Source organism: Ambystoma mexicanum, chromosome 7p (genome assembly GCF_040938575.1).
Source record: "Ambystoma mexicanum isolate Mex_15411 chromosome 7p, UKY_AmexF1_1, whole genome shotgun sequence".
NCBI classification, from domain to species: domain Eukaryota; kingdom Metazoa; phylum Chordata; class Amphibia; order Caudata; family Ambystomatidae; genus Ambystoma; species Ambystoma mexicanum.
In genome coordinates, this window is record NC_090939.1 from 806,612,288 (window position 1) to 806,634,360 (window position 22,073).

The 22,073-nt window shown below is 43.9% G+C and overlaps 1 protein-coding gene across 4 annotated transcripts in view; it reads left to right on the forward strand.

Annotated features, from left to right (window-relative positions):
• The first annotated feature begins 4,167 nt into the window (after positions 1-4,167).
• LOC138526330 (interleukin-18 receptor 1-like) overlaps positions 4,168-22,073 on the forward strand; it is a 756,409-nt gene continuing 738,503 nt past the window's right edge. For 3 of the 4 annotated variants that reach the window (XM_069636931.1, XM_069636933.1, XM_069636934.1), the window contains exon 1: positions 4,168-4,375. In XM_069636931.1, the coding sequence (XP_069493032.1) occupies positions 4,318-4,375 (58 nt within the window). In that variant the 5' untranslated portion in view covers positions 4,168-4,317. Of the gene's footprint in view, positions 4,376-4,754; positions 4,902-22,073 lie in introns of those variants that run through there. The other variant, XM_069636932.1, reaches the window with a different exon arrangement.

Genomic DNA, 22,073 nt, shown 5'->3' on the forward strand with positions numbered 1-22,073 from the left:
TGTGAGGGAGAATTCTCAGAAATGTGCTAATTCCCTCTACCTTAGAGACCCACAGTAACTTTGCTGGATTTTGAGGACTTGATTTTTTTAACCTGGAGAGAGTGGAATCCTTTTTTTTCCAACTCTCTCATGTATTTTAATGTGATTTTGAACTCTGTGTTTCTTTTGGTTATTTGTATTTATTTGTATTTTATTTATTTATATAGTGCACCTGGCCCTCGGGCATCCAGGCGCATATCTTAGGTTATGGAGCCTGACAAACTCCATAGGCATAATCTTTTACATTGTGTCACACAGCCCCTTTAGTGCAGTGGCACAGGGAAGTTTTTTTAGATTTCCCGAGGTTTAAATACCTTCTCTTGGATAAACTACTGTTTCCAAGAGCAGTAAAGTCAAATTGACTTTACTTACGTTTGTAACTTTCTAGACCCAGCACACACTATCTTACAATAGGGTGCTGGAGTGGTTACTTAGTATCCCCTTTGTCTAGCTTCTCATGTAACAATGTTATGTTACCCTTTCCTCACTGAATGGCTGGTGGCAGTGGTTTACTTTTAACTACCGGGGTGTTCATTTACCGCGGGCTGCGTTCGCAGCTGCAATAAAACACCCAAGGGGGGCATTTCATTTTTGTCAAAATGGCCCCAGTCCTATTTTATTGCCATTTATTTGTGGAACGGTCCCTTTTGAGATTTACTCTGCGCGCCAAACCAGGTTTGGTCCCCGGAAACACCAGATTGTGTGCATTGCTTTTAAGCTGGCCAAGTGCTCCAGGAAGATCCTCCGTACTCCGGTGAAGCAGGACTGACCAAGCCTGAGCCCCCTCAACAGAGTGCAGGACCCCAGATGCAAGGAAAGCCCATCTCGACAACCAGGAACCGCGATGTTGCTATTTGCGATAGACGCGAGGAGCTGAAACACCAAAGTGCCACTTCTTTGAAGATTGCCGGTTGCGAGCGTTGACCATCCCATTGTAGTGCAGGAGTCCTCAGAAGTCCTCCCTCTTGTCCCCACGACTGAGGCCCAGGAACACCAGGATCTGCAGATCTGCACAGGAACAGAAGTCATCTGCTGAAATTTACTTCAACCTAAAGGTACTGTAAAGCCTGAGAGAATTTACCTCTTGTTGTGCCACCTTGCTTGTCCTCATTGGAGACGTGTCTTGGTTGCCTCTGTAGAGTTGCTAACAGCTTCTTTACCTCACAAGCCTAACCAGATTGTGTCCCTACTTTGAATTTCTTCTATTCTACAAAGACTTTTTAAACATTGTGAAAGACTTTCTACTTACCTACAAGATGTGCTTCAGCTCACCTTGAATTTTGCTAACTTAACATTGGCTGGCCTGGCTCACTGAATAAATCTTCTCTCTCTTGCTTATGTGTTTTGCCTTCCTTCCAGGAAAGGGTTAACTGATTTTGCATTGGGAGTTATTTTGAAAGTACTTACCTGCTTAAGGATAACTGTGTGAATACTTTTTTATTCTTAACTCTCTTTTCTTTGACACTCCTCTCAAGAATATTCTAAATGCAACAGTGATATATTAATGTCAACAGCACCCTAACTGTTGAAGTCACCTGAGGGTGTAGGTAGTGCCTGTATGCCATCCCAAAAGGGTATTTACTGATTTAGAAAGCTAAGAGTGTGTGAATCTCTGTGTAACTCCCGTAGAGCACACATTGTCCCCTCGAGATAAGCCTAGCTGCTCAACACGCGACCAACCTGTGTAGTACAGACTTATACCAAATGTTCAGTTCCTATTGCCAGGAGGTCAGGGTTGTTGTAGTGCACCCAAAGGGTACTGCATAAATCTTGCTTAACACATCCGCCTCCAACTCCCTCAGGGTCAGTCGCTTCTCCAAGGAACAAGTTGGTGGTAGATCTCTTTCTTCGGCTGGGACCTCCCTCTGGAACAGCCTCCCTGCCTCCCTTAAACTTGAGGAGAACCATCTCTGGTTCTGAAAATACCTAAAAACCTTTCTCTTTGCTTCTGCTTTCTCTCCTCCTCTCCCCTGCTGACCTCCTGGCTGTGACCGGATCTGCACTGGATTACGTGGATACCCTCTGATCTCGGGCCCAAGTCCCTCCATCGCCAATCTCTCACACCTGCACTGCCTGCCTGGCACTCCCCGCACTTGGGGCCTGTTTCTGTATCTCTACAGTCCCCCTACCAGCACTTGACACCTGCTGTCTGCACTTGCTTGCACTTGCCACTTGCTGGCCGTTACTTTTACTTATTGTTATTTATCTATTGCCATGTACTGCACCGTCTCTTCCCCCCATCCTATGCACTTGCGCGATCTGAATGACACCTGGCCTAGTACGATCGTTGTCTGTCTTCCCTCTGTTCCCCCTCCCTTGCCTTGTCGCGCCTTGAAACACTTGTTTATATGTGCGTTATAAATGCCTTAGCAGATCGTATCACACATGTGGAGTCTGTGCCAGAAAAACTGTATTGTCCGCATATCCCTGCATCAGTAATGGCATATTTTGAATGTAGAGGGCGCCTGCTCCAAGCTGTGTCAGGGAATCATATAGACCATTGGTATAAAGGGAAAATAGCAGACTATGCAGCCCTGTCAGACTCTGGTATTGATTGAGAAATATGATGTACATCGACCCTGATCACCGCTTCTGAAACAGGCAATAATGTCCTGATGAATATCAATAAGAATGTTCAACATATCACTTGGCCAATTTAAAGACCAGAGCACAAGCCACAGTTTTGTCCTATTAAACTTGTCAAAATATGTGTTTGATTCCATAAAAGCCATAAAGATAGGCAATTTTGGTGATATAAAGAGAAAACGCCATTTTTAAATATAGATGTGATGCCTGCTCGTTTGTTCCCAGACCATAACGGAAACCAAACAGAATTGTAGCCAAAATGTTGTTGTTTGTTACCCATTCATCCAATAATCCAGGAGGAAAATATGACTGTAGGCCATTAGGCTGTCTCTCCTACCATTTTAGTTTGAGATATTCGGTGGTGCTTGTGCCACCTATACGCTGAAACTATTGAATTAGAGTACAGATCGGGAGAATTGCATATGAGGAGGGAGACACAGCTTGCAGGTGTTGTTTCGTTATTTGCCGACTCATTGACTGCCCATGGCCATGCTAATCCCTATGGCCATTCCCACCCTGCCCCCCCCAACCCTGTGCCCAAAACACCTCCTCATGGAACTCTTTCAGCTCGCATTACTCAAGCCTTACCATCAAACTATTTGCTCGAAGTGCCTACCAGTGTTTTTTCAAAGCAGTCTTCTGAGAGTTAAAGTTAATGGAATTGATTCACAGAGTGTTTTCCAATGGGATTGCGCATTATAAAACGCTTCTGTGAATCAGGCCCAATGATTTCATTGGAGCTGTGACCCCGCTACTGGTGTAATAAAAATGCCTTAAACAGGTCTGCCTTCAGCTACTCAATTTATAAGCACTACGAATATCCTTCACTGAAGTTCTGTTAAAAGAAAGCAGTAGCAAGGTCAACAATGTTGGCGTCTGTATAATTATTAGGCAATTGCCAGGAACTGCTGCAGGTACTCCACCATTTTGCACCTGCTACCATCAATGGGCAGTTAAAACCACTACAAAGGTGCCTGGCAAGTGCCTTTCCCAAGCCTACACAAAAGGCCAACCTGTTGGCATTTTCAATGCTTGTTTAAGTATTGAGTCAAATACCACCTTTTTCCAAGATACAGGTGTCATACATGTTTTTATTATGGCATTAAAAATCCTGGTCAATATATATATTTTACCGAATGACATATTTCAAAAATATTGAAAAGACTCTCGTTGTGCAGTAGGCGCATCTGTTGAAACTTGCAAACCACAAGATCCACAGCCCAACTAAAGATGTTTTATGGGCAGCTCATTTTAAAGAATTGAAAATATGACATATTTTCCCCCAAGGCATACCTTGCCATGGCATAGTCCATTCATCTGGAAAATTACTGTTTATTATTCCTAAAACCGCTTTTGATACAAAAACCCATTTGGTGTTTCTTTGCGTTCATAATTGTGGATTTTTTCTATAGGAAATGCCCACATCAGCACAGCGCTCTTATCTTCGCTGAAAGGAAGTCGCTTTGAGCAATGCTTTCATTGGACATGAAATATTAGTCATCATTTGCATGCAGGAGATTTTCTTTGGCAGGCGATACGATCCCCGCTGCACAACGCACTGTTCGCATTCCAGTCAGGTCTGTCCAATAAGCTCGTGGCTTACTTCGAAAATACCTCTTAATGAGAAAAAAACAGGAACGAAGGACTTGCACCTGTACGATTTCTACAGAGCAGACATTTTGAAGGAACACAATGAAAGTGGGAAATCTATACGTTGTTGCACTCCTGTTTCTAAAAGAACTCTCAACAGGTGAGTGACATTTCAATATATCACAAATGTTCATGCATTAAATACGTCCCATCTCCCCCGCATCATATTAGTCATGTGGTGCTTCAATAATGAATGTTTATTTACGAAGCATGCTGTGGGCAGAGAGATTCCTCCCCTATAATTAATGATGGCATTTTGACATGTTTCCCTCAATGAGTGCTTAATTTGTGCCGGTGTTTGCCGGTGGCCAACACGGCACTGTTTTGTCTGCACCGGCACTCTCTCTGGAGCTGCCCTTAATCATGGCATGCTGCACAGTGGTGCATGGAGATAGTGGCATTCATCAAAGAAAGTTAACAATTAAGTGTTAACTTTCTGTGATTAATGCACACCATTAGCTGAGGCTCTGCTGGCAGTGCTCCAGCCACCAGCCGGTGTGGCGCCACTCAGGAGGCAGCCCAGCTCAGATGCCTCAAAACGAGATCTGGCACAGAGCCAGTAGCTGCAGAGCTCAGACGGAGCTTCAGCATGCGAAGAGTTAAACGAACCTGTGCAATTTCGGCAGGTGGGTGGGGGTTAGACATCATTTATTTGACTGACAACTCTTACTGTAATTCTGAGTGCACACACACGTGTGGCTCTTGCAGAAAAGCCAGTGTCTATCTACGCCCAGTAGTGCTGGATAGGTTTCCCTTCCGTTATTTAAACACACATTTTGGAGATGCAGAGACTGAGCACTGGGGTTTCACATGTTTTCTCAGCACAGTGTGCTGTGCTGTGATTCGATTGAAAGCAAGGCGAGTCTTCCGGAGGTGAGAAGTTAGGAAGCCATCTGGGTTGTAATCTTTTGAATTATTTCGATGACCTTCACTGGGAGCGTAATGCAGGCACTGCTTTGTGCTTCATATTCTTTCAGCAATCACCCACTAATATAACAGAGCCAGTTTGATGCGTTTGTGCATTCTGCAGCCAATGTGCTGTAAAATAGACCGTTTGCCCCACATTTCCAAATGGATGCGTGATACTACCAATTAACGAATGGCAATTCACTATTATGTGTGAGTTCCAAGCGCCACTGAAGTTTTGCTCTTAAACCCTCAAGTGAGAAGTGTGATCCCCTGCCTTGGAAACTTTGCGTGAAAATGCAAATTGAATCTGAAAGCGGTGCTGAGGACTTTCCCAGCAGGGAAAGCTCGACTAAAGGAACAGTGATGGGATCTGGGGCTGGTAAAGGAGGACACATGAGGGAGAGTGGGGGAGGGGTGAGAGAGAGGTAAGCAGGGGGTCGATAGGAAGGCAGTGTCAGCGAGGAAGGGGACAAGAGAAGCTTCGAGAGAGAGGGGGAGAGAAGACATCCGAAAGTCAGGCAAAGCATGGGAAAAGTGAAAGGAAGGAAGGAGGCAGTGGGGGGAGAGGAGACAGGCAGGTGGATGAGAATGATGAAAAGAAGACGGGGCACCAAGTGTCAGGAGGAACAACCATAGGGATAAGAAAGATGAAAGGAGGGCAGGAGGCACCGAGGGTACAGGTGAAACAGCCAGAGGGATAAGAAAGATGAAAGGAGGGCAGGAGGCACCGTGGGGACAGGAGAAAGACAGCCAAAAAGCCAACCAGTGAATCACAGAAGACCCAAGCAACTGCCCCATGTTGCCATCTAGCAGACTTATAACATGAAAATATATCTATACATTACTTTTGTTCTGAGGCATGTCTTACAAGCTGTATTTGCCGTAGCCCTTGTGGCTGTCACCTCCCTTGGTGTGAGGCAGGTTTAATTAGTTACTTTTTGAAATATTTGTGGGTCAAGAGCAGAGACGGCATCAGGGCCTTTCAACTTTTCAGTTGAAAGAGGCCATGAGCCTCGGGGAGGCTCCCAGCATCTGCCCCCTTTTGCCACAGCAATATATTTCTCTCTATAACCCCCTATACCATGGAGATGTGGTGAGAGGGAGAGGAGGCCCTGAATGGCCGCATAAGTTAGCTGAAATCGTAATTGTGGAACTCATGGTTCTTTTTGATAATGCCTCACTACTGGTGGTTTCATACTATGATTTTGGAGGCCATCCGTGTGTGCTGCCTGCATTATTTTGGCTTGTGTTTCCTCTGCATAGCATCTGCATGGCCATTTTAGATAATACACAGTATATATATATTTTTTATTTTTATTTATTTGAACTTTACTCGGTAAAGACCAAGTTTTGTCAAAATTGACAGTAGTAAAAAGTGCAGATGTTCCTTGATAGCAATTACAATGGCCACTAGCCACCAGCCTGCTACTGTGGCGGACCATCTTTGAGGTCTTGCCGTCTAATTTGGTCAAACACCCGGTCTATGAGTTTAGCAAAGGCTTGCGACCACTTGTTGTTTTCACCGGAGATCAGTCTGTTCCACAGATCGTCTGTTTGAAATATCCATAAATTGTCATCAAGGGCAGGGAGGTACAGATTTCTTGATTCCTTCGTGTTTACGCATTCCATCACCAAGTGTTTCAATGTTTCCGTGGAATCGTGCTTTTTACATAGTCTACAATGTTTATCCCCTCCGCCTCCTCTAATGGCACTAATCTCTCTGGTTGGGAGGAGGTTGAGCCTTGCTCTCATAATCATGATTCTCAATCCTTTTTCAGGGAACTTGGCGCAGTATTGTAATGGTTTTTTTGCCTTGTTGCAGGTAGGCGGGAGATGGTTTAACAGTTTGTTCCCGGTGGCATTTTCTATGGTCGTGATCCAGTCCAGATCTTCTAGTTTCTTTTTGATTCTGTCGGGGTTTTCTTTTAGCTCTTTATCTGAACATAGAATTTTTGCCAGATCGTCCCTTCTCCTTTTTACCCAGTTTTTCACGGCCGTGCACTTCCCAGTTTCGATTTCCTCACCTATAGATGCCAGAATGGGTGGTCCATCGGCCATGATGATTTTTCTATGTAGGCTCATCGCTCTTTGGTCCACCATAGACGCCAAGGAAAGCAGCCCTAGATCTCTCCTGATCGCCGGCATGGAGGTGGATTTTGGGAGCCCCAGTACTGTTTTCCACACATATCCTTCCAATTTGGCCCATGTATTCCTTTGGAGGTATAGCGAGGTCTCTGCTCCATAGATTAATGTTGGCACTACCTTGGCTTTGTAGAAAGTTAACGCCGGAAACAGGGAGAATTTGCCATACTTGCGGTCAATCGCTCTAGTTTGGGCTGTGAGACGTTTGACTTTCTCCCATAGTTGGCTTTGTAAGCTCTTATCCGTTTGTGAACTATCCAAGTTAATCCCTAGGTATTTGAAAGACTTTACAGTTTCAAGTTTGGTATTTTCAAGGAATATGTTTAACTTGGCTGATCCTTTGTTGATCACTTTCTCCATTACCATGATTTTGGTCTTTGTCTTGTTAATTGCCAAGTGGTTTTTCTCGATATACTTTTCAAGGATCTGTAATTTTCTTTGCAATCCCACTTTGGTCTGGTCGATGAGGATAACATCGTCTGCGTACATTAGGCGTGGGATCTCCATTTTCCCTATCTTTGGGGGAAAAGCCCGAATTTTCGCTTCAGCTTCTTGGTAGTCCCCTAAGAAAGATATGAACAAGGCAGGGGCTAGCGGACATCCCTGTTTGACACCTCGTCTCACCATAATTTCTCCTGAGAGCGCGCCTTGATGGTTCAATTTTACACGCATTTTTGTATCTGTGTTTAATGCCATCATGGGTTCCAAGATGTTTGCTGGACACTTCCAGCCTTGAAGCTTAGCCCATAGCGTGGGCCTGTCGACCATGTCAAAGGCCTTTGAGAGATCGACAAAAGCCAAGTAGACCTTCGGGGCTCCTTCTTTAATTCTGGCTTTGAGAATATTTAACACCATTAAGTTGATGGAGGTTGAACCCTTTTTTTGAAAACCTGATTGGAGTGGGTCTTTAGCCGGGCTTTTTTTCTCCCAGTCCCGAAAGTGGTCCAGCAGGCGGGAGGCATATAATTTGCCCAGGATATCCAATAAAGCTATTGGCCTGTAGCTTGCTGGTTCTTGCCTTGGGCCCTTCTTATAGATTGGGACGATCACAGCCCTTAGCCAAGATTCTGGCAACATCTTTGATCTGGCACATTGGGCGAATATTTTGCTGATCCACTTGGCCCATTCCACCGGAGATGATTTAAGGTCTGCGTTGGTTAGCCCATCCGGTCCAGGAGCTCTAGATGTTTTCAGGTTCCGTATGGCGATTTCAATCTCTTCAGTGTTAGACAGGTCTACCCATGGTGTTTCAAGGTCCGGTGTCATTTCTTCCCTGCTACCTGGGAGTCCCTCAAATTCGGCCGTGAAGTACTGCACCCACCTTTCTTCTGCTACCGCATTTGCAGTGATGGTCCTTTGGTCCGCATTCTTGTTTTTTAAGAGGGACCAAAATTCACTAGCTTTTTTAGATGATAGTTTAGACATCATCTCCTCTGCGTCTCTTTGGTATTGCAAGGCTCTCTGCTGTCTGAGCCAATTTTTGTATTTTCGTTGTTCAAGACCCCAGCTCTTCCAATCTTCTATTGTGTTGGATTTCTTTGCTGTTCTTAGTAATCTGCGGACCACTTTTCTTTTAATCACTAGATCTTTATCGTACTGGTGGGCTGTGACGGTTCTTTCATTTTTCTTTTTTGCACCTTTGACTTGGTAGGCCACTAACAAGGGCAAGTAGTTTGGTCGTTGGTTGATGACCGACTTGGGGTCGCCGCCCTCGTTCCGATCCCACGCTCGGTTAATTTTTTCGATGTCTTGTGCCTTTAAACGAAGTCGGGTTTGTTGTGAATTGACCTCAATCGCCCAATCATAGGTGTTTAGTTGTTTCTTAGACGTCTGCAATGATCATTTCAATAGGTTGTGATCACTGTTGGCAGTTTGTTGCACTATGAAACTTGTCAAATCCCTGATGAGACCGTTGGACACAAAAATGTGATCTAAGGTTGCTTTAGAGTCATTACGTTCCCATGTTGGAAGATTCGTTTGATTGGGGAACAGAGTGGCCACATTTTGAATGCTTCTCGAGCTCAAAATTTTATTCCAGGCCTTTCCTCTCTTTACAGTAGGGTCGGCTGGGCCCCGGAAATTCGTGGGGCATTTTATGTTTGCCATGGGTTCAATGCATTTCGCATTGAAATCCCCGCAGATTATCAGTTCGATTTGCTCGAATTCTTCATAGAGCTGGTCAATCAGCGCACTCAAGTTGTCACAGAAGGCTTTCGTGGATGAACGCTGAGGATTCCAATAACAATTGATAATTGCCACCCTTTTTTGCAGGGTGATTACAGCCTTTGGGTTTTTTTCCTCCTGTGTGGTTAGGATTACGAGTGTTTCGTAGGACTGTTTCCACAACGTTGGTTCTGTGAGGCCTGAGCCCGATTTTATCGCTGTCAGCAAACCAGATGATGGTCTTCCCATCAGGCCTTTGACTGCCGGTGCGATCACCAAGGAGAACCCATCTAGGGCAGGTTGTTTCATCAGCCAGGTTTCCTGCAGGCATAAGATGTCAAACTGGCTAAGGTCAACGTCTCCTGGTGTCGTGAGGTGCATATGACCTCTCGTATTCCAGGATCCGAGTGTGATAGTGTCCTTGCCGGGGAGTTTGCTTATTCTCTCCTTGCAGTTGTCATCGGTGCGAACCGCCCCTGGTCGTTGCTATTTCGCCTGGTTTTTCTTCCAGGCCATCGTTAGCCATTTCCATGGACCCATTGGTTGTTTTTCGATGTTCTCCCCTTTTTCTTTGGGACTACCCCGGACCGTCCTCCTCTGATGCCGTTGCTCTTGATCGGATTTGCCAGGGGGGGCCCTTAGCCTTTGATCATCTCTGTGTCTTATCGGCGAATGCCACATCTGCTCTTGCTTGTTTTTCCTGCTATAATATCGTGGTGACTTTGTATCATCCCTCTCCCCTACTTCAGTTCCACGCATTTCGCCCTTCACTTTGTACTCTTGTCTATGGTGTTCTTGTCTCTGTTGTGGGTAGGTGTATCGCTTGTCTCGGTATAGTTCTTCCGTTCTTGATCTAAAATGGTAATGTGTTTTGTGCCTCTCCACCCTTCCCTCGTCCCGGTTTTGGGTGCCCATTCTGTTCTTTAGTTCCGTCAGGCGGAAACCCATTTGATCCAGTTCTTGATATACCTAGTCATTAATGTCTTTAATGGCCGTTTCTTTCAGGTGGAGATACGCTTTCGCCCTCTTCTCCCTGTGATAGGGTTCCACCAGCACTAGATCTTTCGTTAAGATGTTTTCCAAGATTTTTACTTTCTTTGTAATTTGTAGGACGGTCGGTCTGTTTAAGATGATAGAATTTCTATCTGATGCCATTTGTTCAAGTTTAAATATTCTGATCTCTTTACGACCTTTTCTTCTCTTTTCAGGGTCATCTTTGGGTAGGCACTCTTTTCGTGGACTGACCCGCCAGTCTTTTATTCCCTTAGTTACTGGGGATGAGGGTGATGTAGTTCTTTTTTTCTTATCTCCATAATGGGAAGTGTCCTCCGTTAATCTTTGAGCTGAGCTGCTTTTGGGACTGTGTTCATCCGATCTGCTTTGTCCCTCTTTCTCTTTGTTAATTGGTAGGGTTGAGGATTTTTTTCCTCCTAAGGCATCATTATTTTTTTTTTTTATTATTTCCCGCGGTTCATCCGTTGGCTCCAAAATCTCAACGACCTCGTTTTCTGAATAGGTGGATATATTCATTAGGTCCGCGCATTCTAAGAATTCCTCCACTGTTTTCGGGGATTTGGGCTGGTTAACTTCCTGGTGATTTTTGATTTGTATTACATCCTTTTCAACTACCGCCCTCGGGGCTGGAGCGGCTCTTTGGTTCGTGGGGTTCTTGAAATTGATTCTAGTTTCCCTTTGAATCCGTACTGATGTTTCAGGCTTCTGTGGCCTCAGCCGCTGGTTCTCTTCCCGTTTACCTTGATTTAAGACAAGCAGAGTATTTTCTTTTCTCTGAGGGCGAGACCCCTCCTCACTCCCTAGAGCCCCCCTTGCAGGTGATTTTACTTGCACTTTGTTGTTCCACTTTTCCATCTTCTCGATTTTCTTTTCCAGTGCTTCAATTTTTTTTTCCCACAGTGTCCTATGAGTGGGTTGCACCTGCGGTGACCCTGGATCTGTAAGTCCTGGTAGTACTTGACCAAGCTGTAGGGCCGTGGTCCCAATTTTTTTTTTTTCAACGGCGTCTGGTTTAGTTGCCCAATGGTTATGTTGAATGAGCATTTTTTCACTGGTTTCTAAGAAAAGAGTTTCCATGTGGGTCAATTTATCCGTCATATTAGATAGGATTGCCGTATTGTCTTGAACATTCCCCTTGATTGTCTCGTATAATTTACAGAATGGCGCTAAAACGACGGTCATCGCTGACATGATAGCGATCATGTCAGGTTTCTTGTTGGATGATTCGTTCTGTAATGACGCTGCAATCTCACTAAGTCTTCGCTGTTTCGGGGGAGTAGGCATTTTCTCTGATCTTCTCGCTTGGGCTACTGAATCAAAGGTGGCCCCTTCTTCTGATGATCCTTGGTCTCTGACAGTGATTCTCCCTGTACTGGGGGAGCCACCACGCTTCCCAGCCATCTCTATGTTCAATTTGGGGAGCGCCTCTATCCTTCTTGGCGTAGCATTTTGTTGGCCGCTGCTTAGATGGGACTTCGGCCACGCCCAACGCTCTTCTTTGTTCTTGTTGGTCTGTGAAATTTGGTCCGTAGTCCTGTCGGTCTCTGTCTCTTCTTCTTCATCCTCATCCTCAATCTCTATCTCCTCTATTGCTGTTGTGCCTGCGTCACCGAGGCTTTCCGTTTGATTGATCTCGGGGATTCTCATGAGCTGACCTTGTGGGTCCCTTTGTCTACCCTCGGGGACCTCAGACTCTTTGGTTTTTACCACTTCCTTGGGTAAATTGATTATTATCTTGTTGGACATTTCACTCCGGGACCTGTTTGGAGGCCCTATTTTTTTTGTTACTCCAGTAGATGGCTCTGTACTTTTCTGTTTTTGAGCCGGCTGAGGTTCAGTTACTAGTTCCAGCATCTCCGCATCTGATATTTCAGTATTGATGCTCAGTTTTCTTTTATGTTGTTGGATAAAGAAGGATTTGAGCGAGCGGAACGACAAGTGGTTGGGAAGCCCTTTCGGAATCGAGGCTCCTCTATTGGGACCTTTTGTTGGAATTTGTACCACCGGTCCCGTAGGTTTTCTAGATCTCATGGATGCTCTCTTCTTTGCTCCTTGGGATCTCACTATAGATGGAATAGTCGTTTTGTTTCTCTTCTTCTTTGAGACCCCCGCTCCCGCCTTCAATTGTTCTCCGTCCGTTTCTTTATTGGAGTCGTCCAGTTCTCGCTCTATTTGGTCCTCACTGTCTGAGGCTTCTACTTCTAGGTCTGACTCAGTCTCCGGGTCCGGACCTTTCCCTTTATCTCCGGGGATTTTTGACCGGCTAGACCTCTTTAGCCTTGTCTGTTCCTCGTCTAGGTCACTGCTTTCTGCCTCCCCGTTGGTTTTGTGGAGCATCACCTCAATTTGAAGTGGATTAGATGTCTGGTCATATTTATTCCTTTCGTTAATACTCTTCGTGGTCATTTTGTCTTGTTCCCTCCTGGGATTTGACTTGGCTCCAAGTGACGAGCAGTATGGTGAGAGTTTTCTTTGTTCAGTTACTACCGTAATCTCTTTTAATTTTTGTGTTTCTGCTGACTCTTTTCCTTCCCAAAACCCTCCGGTTGATATGACGCAATTGGGCGCCGCGCTCCTCCGGGCTTCTGGGTTTATGGCTGGTCTCTTAGGAGACTGCTGTTTCCTCGCGTTCTTTGTTCGTTCTTTCTCCGGGTTTGTATTCCACGTTGCCTCTTTCACCTCTTTCACTTCACATGAACGCTGGGTATTTTCGGGCACTTCAGAGCCCCTCTCCGATTCCCGCCACCAGGCCCCGCCATTCCCTTCATCCATTGGGTCAGCGCTGATCGATCCTACACCTTGATGGATAATGGTTGCTTTGCGTGAACCCGAAGGAGGTCCACCTCTCGGCTGGTCCACAATTACCTGAACCCTGCCTTCAACTTGTTGCTCCTCCCCTGAGCACTCAGGGTCCACGGGCCAGGGCTCTGCCCGTTCCTGCCCTTGCGACGTGACCCTCTGCGAGTCCGCTGGGCTGTGTGAGCCGTCCAATGTGTCGCGGGGCTCGGGTAGGTTATCTTCAATTTTGTCAGGAATAATTTCGCCCGAAACGTCTGAGGTCTGTTTGGATGTTTTGCTGTAAGGAGTTGCTAGCAGCTCCGAAGTTAACGGGGACGTGGGCGGTCTATATGCCGAGTCTGACTCGCTTCTCCTTCTACCTGGGCTCATATCTTTCCCCCGCCCGGGCTTCGCTGTCTTTGCCGGGCGTCGGTCTTTCGGGGTAGGTTTAACAGCCCTCGGGTCGTGGGTACCAACGGGGGGACGTACCTCGGGTTCCATTCGGGCGCTGCTCCGCGTCTGCAGCGGACTGCCGCAGACTGGCTCACACCTCAGCCTCACAGCTCCGCTTCACCGCTCCGCGGTGTCAGGTAGAAGAAGTAGCACCTTCCGGACAAAATGATGTGGTCGGACTGGCGCAGACTGGCTCACACCTCAGCCTCACAGCTCCGCTTCACCGCTCTGCGGTGTCAGGTAGAAGAAGTAGCACCTTCCGGACAAAACGATGTGGTCGGACTGCCGCCGCAGTTATTTACCTTTCAGTGCCTGTGCTGCTTACGATTTGCAGAGTAGGATGACACAATAGTGTGTTTAGATCTACAGCAAATGATTCATTAAAATATATGTTTCAAGGAGATTGATCTGCATTTCTGCTCGCTCTCGGATGAATTAATGCATCTCCTTTCATTATATTATTGTAAATGAGACTTTCTAAACTTGGGGAAGTGGCTGTGTAGTGGCTGTAAAAAACATGCGTTTGACACTTTTGCTGGCAGCCCGTTAGCGTGCACATAGACAAAGCACATATTTTTCTCCATCTTTATGTGCAAAGATTGTCGCCTGGGAAAACAGTTTCACAAATTTTACTTGCGTTTGTAAAATAGGTCAGTATTTCTAATTCTATTATAGTGTGATTTTCTTAACATTCCCTTTCAATATGATTTCAAATATACCTTAATTCGATGAGGGCACACTTTGTACTCTTCCTCGGATACCAGCGAGTTGATAACTGTAGTAGTACTGTCAGCTATGTTTTACATATTCCATTGGTCCCTTGTCAACACTGCAAGCCTGCATCACCCCTCTAATTTGATTGCAATTTGCAAAATTGGTGAGAAGTAGATAGTGTGAGCTTGATGAGCCATCCAGGGTTGGTTCCATGGAAAGAGGTAGGCAGACTGGAGAGCTGGCACAGCTGGAGATAGGCTAGTCAGAGAGATGGCCAGGATGGTGGGGGGATGTCGAGGGGAGAATTGATGTATCCATGTCAGTTTCTGACATCCATTGCCCATAGACACAGTGGCCAAAACCCATCACTTCTATGAAAAAACACCATTTGTTAAGCACATGTCAATCCGTAGGCACAAGAATTCCATTAGAAATGGAATTCTGTATATTTAGGAATTCAGTGAAAAAAAACGTTGTTAAAGGGACGGTATGGTTAAGTTCCGCTACTAAAAACCTATGAAATTCAGTGAAAAAAACTTTGTTAAAGGGACATTATGGTTCCAAGTAAAATTGAAAAACCCTTGAAATTTGCCAGTTATGGAAAGCTAAGAAACCATCACTCGTGCTACCACCGTGCACTGCTCAGACTAAAACCCAGGACATCAAAGATGACATCACAAATGTCATTGATGACATTACTGATGACATCATATGTCTGGCTCCCTTTTTTTTCCTTTACTGACATATGTAGGCCAGTAACAGTAAGGAACTAAAAATTCAAAAAGTACTACATTTGTAGACTTATACTTCAAATAAGTTCTTACAGTAATTCACTTGGGGTTCACTCACAGCATATGAAACATATACATAAGGGAACGCACACACTTGTTAGACAACAATGCTATCTATGTATGAGGATGATAAGTAAAGGAATCAACAGTTTTTTATAGTTCTGCTGTTTTTATATTACTGTACTTTCCCTGGATATGCCATACGTGTATACATTGTACTCACCCTACTTTCCTTAGGGTCTACTCACATTATGTGATAATTATGCATAGGTAAGTAGTAGTTTTAAAGCAGAGCAATCATTTCTGTGCATGAAGATAATCAGTTAGGTTATGAAGATTGTCTGGTAATACTGCTGTTTTTTGTTTACTTCATTCTCCCTGTATATGCTCATATTTGTATGTCTTGTCTGTTTGTGTTTTGTTTGCAATAATGCAATTATGTAGTAAATGGGTTTTATTAGGTACTTATTAAATGCTCCACAGTATGCTAAACTCTAATTAGAACGCTTTTATCATTTCACTATTCCACATGGAAAGATTATTAATATTACACCTCCATCATGTATGCTGCACACAATGCCTACGGTTCTACATGAGTAGCTTAATATGCTGGAAAGAACTTCATAACAGAATGCTATTTATATCAATGCATTGCTTAATGCACTACGCACCTCGTGACATTTATTCTAATGATCCTTGACACTTTTTTATCAACATTACAATAAGAATCCCTTGAACAGACTTTTCATCAAAAGTAAATGAACATGTGATGTCATCAGTGGTGTTGTCAATGATATTTGTGATGTCATCTTTGATGTCCTGGGTGTTAGTCTTTGCAGTGCATGATGGTAGCGTGAGTTATGGTTGCTTAGCTTACCATAACTGGCGAATGCCAAGGGTTTTTCAGTTTTACTTGGAACCATAACGTCCATTTAACAAGGTTTTTTTCACTGAATTTCATAGGTTTTTTTGTAGCGCAACTTAACTATAACGTCCCTGTAACAAAGTTTTTTTTTCACTGAATTTCATAGGTTTTTAGTAGCGCAACTTAAGCATAACGTCCCTTTAACTAGGGTTTTGTACACTGAATATAAATATAGATAATGGAAATGTGATAAATGTTTACTAAGACTCCCTTACCTTACATTTATATAACATAGAGTATACTAGACCCCCTGTCCTGCTAGTGATTTTGATGTCCGTGGACATTGCGGGTGGACGCGGTCACCATCAGCACTACCCAAAAACTCAAGAGGTATCTTGCATCATTGTATCATACAATAAAAACACCAAACATATTCAAGAAGCACCACATAAATACATTACATTTAATAATAAATAAGAAGTGGAAACTGTGTATGTAAGGCACCAACCATCCACTGAAGTAGCATTTCCAATATAATGGAATATACCAAAACAAAATAAATATGCCTCCAACTGAATTACCTCACATTAACTGCACAGCAAGTAGCAAGAACATGCTTACAGAGCAGTAACAGCAAAAGTTTCTAAGAAAGTAGTAAGTACGCTACATTTATTTCATATACTTATACATTTTCTGTATTATGTACACTAAAACTAATATTTACTTTTTTTAACACAGAAATGTCCAGTACTTTGGAATGGCTGGAAGAAAATTTCCCACAAGAGGAAATTAGTGAAGACAGTGATAATAATGGTAGATACAACATTTCTCTATATAAGCCAATTAATAACCATTACTTTATGTGTGCTTAACACATTTTTTTAACAGACCAGACAACCAATAAAAATAATATACCAAAAGAGATATTACAAGATCCTTTGAAACGGATGGAACTAAAAATTGATTTGTTAATGCAACACTTCAATCAACTAAAAGAGTGTGTTGTGGACCACATTAAAGAAAACATTAAATACCACTGTCCCTCATGTACCTGTTCCTCCTCTCCATGTCCCAGCCAACTATCCCCAAACCCTCCCCACCAAGAAAAACGGTACAATGAGACTTCCATCCCTTCCTCCCCTCCCATACATCATGTCCAAGCCCCTAGTTCCCCTGTATTTGTTTCAGTTTCTGCTTCCCCCTCTATTTCCTAATTGTTCTTCTGTTAAACAATAATAACATTTTAAGTGTGTTATTAGTATATGCCTGTGTCTTATTTTTTTTTTTTTTAAAAGGCAGTCAGGGTGTCCGTGGACAGCGCGGCTGTCGAGGGTGTCCTCAATTAACCAACATGGGGGTGTCCTAAGGGCACTATACCTGTTCGTACTGGCCGTAATTAAAATGGAGGTGTCCTTAGAACACATAAGATGTCCACCTGTCCGTAATTAACCAAAATGCGGGTGTCCTAAGGACAATATACCTGTTCGTACTGTTCGTAATTGAAATGGCAATGCCCTCAGAACACACAGATGTCAGCTTGTCTGAATTTAACACAAATGAGGGTGTCCTAAGGACAATATACCTGTTCGTACTGTTCGTAATTAAAATGGAGGTGTCCTTAGGACACACAAGAGGTCTGTCTCTTGGCAGTCACCCAAAATGGGGGTCTCCTAGTAACACCCCTGCTCTTCGTAATGTCCGCAACCAGAATGCATATATTCGTAGAACACATATCCCGTCCTCCTGTCTGCAAAGTTTTGACGCACATTTATTTTTTTCAGGGACTTCAACATTGTTCATAGAACACCCGTGCACGTGCACATCACACACTTGAGTCCTATGAACATTGCGCCTCTCCGCAACTGTCCGCCACATGTGTGTTGCACTTTTAATTAGTTCGGGGACCCGAAAACTGTTCGTAGAACACCCACGCGCATGCGCACAACCGTCACTGTGCATTTGGTGTCCTGCGGACAGCCGCCCCATTTGCGAACGTGTCCGCGATGTCATCATGTGACCGCACCCGCGGTGAGTGTTTCCGCATCCCCTGTTTCCTTATTTGCGGACACTGTCCAGGCCCCTGAACATTTAAAAAGTGCTTTTTCCAACAATCCAAGGTATTTTACAGTAAAATTTCACCATTGCACATGTTCCACACAATGTCCCTGCCGATCTACATACTTTCTGGAACTTTTTGAGCCCGTTCTTGGTTTTCGAAGTGTTCGGGGATGGCACGTGTGTCTGCGAAGCACACCCCAGCACCCCTATGAAAGGCCACACCCCAGAGCTGATCCTCATTCTGCTTTTGGATTTACAAGATTTACAACTGGACAATTGTGCAGGTTGCTGTTCTTGGTTCCTGGTTCCTAGTTCCTGGTTATTAACCTTCCAGATGGCATCCCAAATTGCTTCTGCTGCTACTGCCTCCGCATTAGCACCCCTGCCCTCTCCACTACCTTCACATTTCCAACGGCCTGCAGAGGGGAACAGGTGTGAGGATGCAGAGGAGACGGATGAAGAGGATGAAGAGGATGAGGTAGTGGAAGTCCCTGCTACTAGCACTCATCGTGAGTCTTGGGTGAGGAACCTATTTACCACCGATGATGGAAAGTCAAAAGCTAATGTGAACAAGGTGATCTGCACTCAGTGCCACATGGTGCTGAGTCGTGGCAAGCCTGGTTCGTATAGCTTTGGTACTACATCAATGAAGCAGCACCTAAAGTCATTCCACGGTGGGGCTATTCATAAGGTTGTACCTTGCAATAAACGTAGCAGGTTAAGTTCCTATGCAGCATCCCCTGTTTCCACTCCTGTCACCACAAAAGACACTCCTGTGGGAAAGTGCATCCCTCCAGCTGCCTCATAGGCCATTCATGATGCTGCTGACCCTTACCGTTTGAGGGTCACAATATTGTGCATGTACTGCAATGCTGTACTCTGCAGGGGGAGAACATTCAGACTGCCTTCGAGACTACGGTCAACAAGCATGAGAAGGTCTGTGACCTACCTGAATAAGGCCTACCCTGCATCTTCCTCTCTCCACCTGCCCTTTCGTATCCCCATGGTTGGTGTCCCTCCCTTACCCTCCTTTCCCATCCTTTCCTTGTGTGTCTTGTTTAAAAAAAAACAAAAATATAACACAACAAATATAAAAAAATGCTCTTTTCAGAGCCGCCTTTCACAGTTTAAAAATAGAAGTGACAAGTAAATAGTGCAGGGCCCTGTGCATTTTTTAGAAGTCTGCAGATCTGTATTTTTTGTGAATGCTGCCCTATCAGAACCATTGCACTTTTCTATGGAGGGAAGTGGTGGCTCTGAAAAGAGCCTTTTTGTATTTTTTTTGTGTTTCAAAAAATTCAAATGGTCAACAACTACTGCAAAATGGGTTGCTGTAATTCCAAAAAAGGTTGCAATGCATTTTCTATATTTTGCAGAAAAACCTGATTGCCGGCATAAGTAAGATGTATTGTGTGTGCTACAAAACGTAATGTTTTCATTCTGGAAAGAGGACATACCAACATCCCTCAAAAAGGCACAAACAGCCTTGTTAACATTGCGCTTTGCTTTCTCCATTTGTGGACCAAATGAAAAAGAACACAGCCACAGTTGTCTCTGCGCAATACGGGAAAAAATTACTCTGAAGTTTGGATACATGTCCATGACTTTCCCAAGTCCTTCTTTCATTGCAAATTGCAAAGAGATTCCAGACACATGTCCTAAACTGTTCCCTCAACAATGAAAAATAATAATAATGTCTGGATGATGCTGTGTCACCAAAGAAGCACAGAGAGGTACCAAATCCACCCACTTCATTCCACACACTCCATGCCAATGCACTTCCACATGAGAGAATCCAAGATGTGCAGCCACTCCTCAGCGATCTGCATGCACCTCCAACCGATTTATCCACAAATCTCCCAAAATCCAAACAATCTGCTTTCTGAAACACACAGCCATAGCTATCTGCTCTTCTCTCAGGAAAATGACCTACTGACAAACTCTCTCCTTACACAACACACCGAGTAAACCTTATTGACCAATCTGCTCTCTGCTCAGTCTCATATGCATGCCTCTCAACCCCAAAATCCTCATAAGTAATATGCGCTGTCCGCAGACAACCGCGCTGCCCACAGACAAATCGAAAAATCTGAGCATGGGGGATGAAAATTTAAATAAGTGTGCCACATTTCCCCTTTGAGGTTGGCTCTGCAAAGAGCCTTTGTTTTGTTTTTTTTGCAGATGCTTCAGAAACACCTTTTATTTTCTTTATTTGTTTTTTTTCTTATTTTCCTCCAAAAATCTTCACATTAGCTTCTACAAAGCAGCCAAAACAGCATGGCAATTCCCATAAAAGATAAAGAAATGCCATCTTCTTTAAAATAAGCAACATTAACAGAATCAATGTTCTCATTATTACAAAAGAACATACCAGCTCTAAGCATGAAAGCAAACATGCCTCGGTTGATTGCACACCTAGCAATATTTTGCTGAGGACAAAAAATACAACTATTGTCCCATACTGTGCTAGGTAACAAAGCAGACAAAAATGACCTTGGCATTTGGAAGGACTTTCATGGTTGCCTGAACCAAGTTTTGTAGACCTTACAAAAAAGTAGGGGCACTGGCAAAAGCACAGCACCACAGTATAGGACAACTACGTGTGGACTATAAAACCTAGCCATATCCTGACAAACTACTAGAATTGCCTGCAAATTGAAATCAGGCACAGTGCTTCACACCACATCCACTCCTTTTGTGTCAAAATGGTTAGCCACATTCCTAGATTTAGCATACTGCTCCAAACCATTCACAAACAAACATATCTCCAACCCCCAACACCCTTACTTTCTGCACCTCTGCCATCTTCACTACACACAGCCCCTCTCAATATGAAGCCGAACCTCAACACCTGATTGGCTAATCCTCAAAATACACTCCCACTTCATGCTCGGAAACCCTGGATGTGGCATGTCCTGTCTGCGAACAACCACGCTGTCCGCGGAGCGCGTACTCGGGCAGCCCTTCTACCCTTTCCACTGCACTCTCTACACCACTTTCTCATGGGCTGCTGTGAAGCAGTCATACAATCATCCACCAATCACATCCAAGAACTCTACATCTAACTCTGTCATCACAGATCAGCACTTTAGATGTACTATTGATCACTCTCAGTACAATTCGGCTGTGACTGCAAAGGACCTACAGCAACAACTACTATAAAACTCCCCATGATTTCTACTTATAGATTCATGCACATCCACATGCATGAACACAGACTACAGGTATTCATATTTTCTACACAGTATATGTACACCTCTTCTAGTAATACAGTAAATCCCGGGAGCATAGCTCAGCTGCAACGTGCACGCCTTGAGAGCAAAACAACACGAAGCAACAGAGATTCGATCCCCGGGTCCGCGCTTAGACACCTCTAGGTGTTTAAGTGTGTTATAAATACGCAACTAAGACAAAATAATTACGCAACTAAAAAACAAACAATTCCTGTATCAGCGCCTCAATGCCCACGGGCTTTGTAAGCACTTTAAAAATGTAAAATAAAATAAATAAAAAATATAACAGAGTAACTGTCACTTACCCTGTATAAACTGTAAAATGAACTTACTGTCATTTCTCCCATCTGCTATGATGAAGTGTCAATTGCAAACCTTTCAGCTCTCCAAATTTTTGTTTACACACACACCTATCTAAAAGAATACTATTTCATATTATAAGATGGGAACAATAACAGTATAATTATGAAAAAGACTTTCCAGTGTATTATAAAATTATACGCAGACAGGATGAGTACATACATCTTCATTCAAGCACACACGCAGACAATATCATTAGAAAGGCTCCCAGATCAAACAACACCACTGCCTCTATATGAAATCCTTCTGCTTTATTTCCCACACCTTCACAAAGCCATATATTAAACACTTTTATGTCCAATCTCTGCCATTTACCCT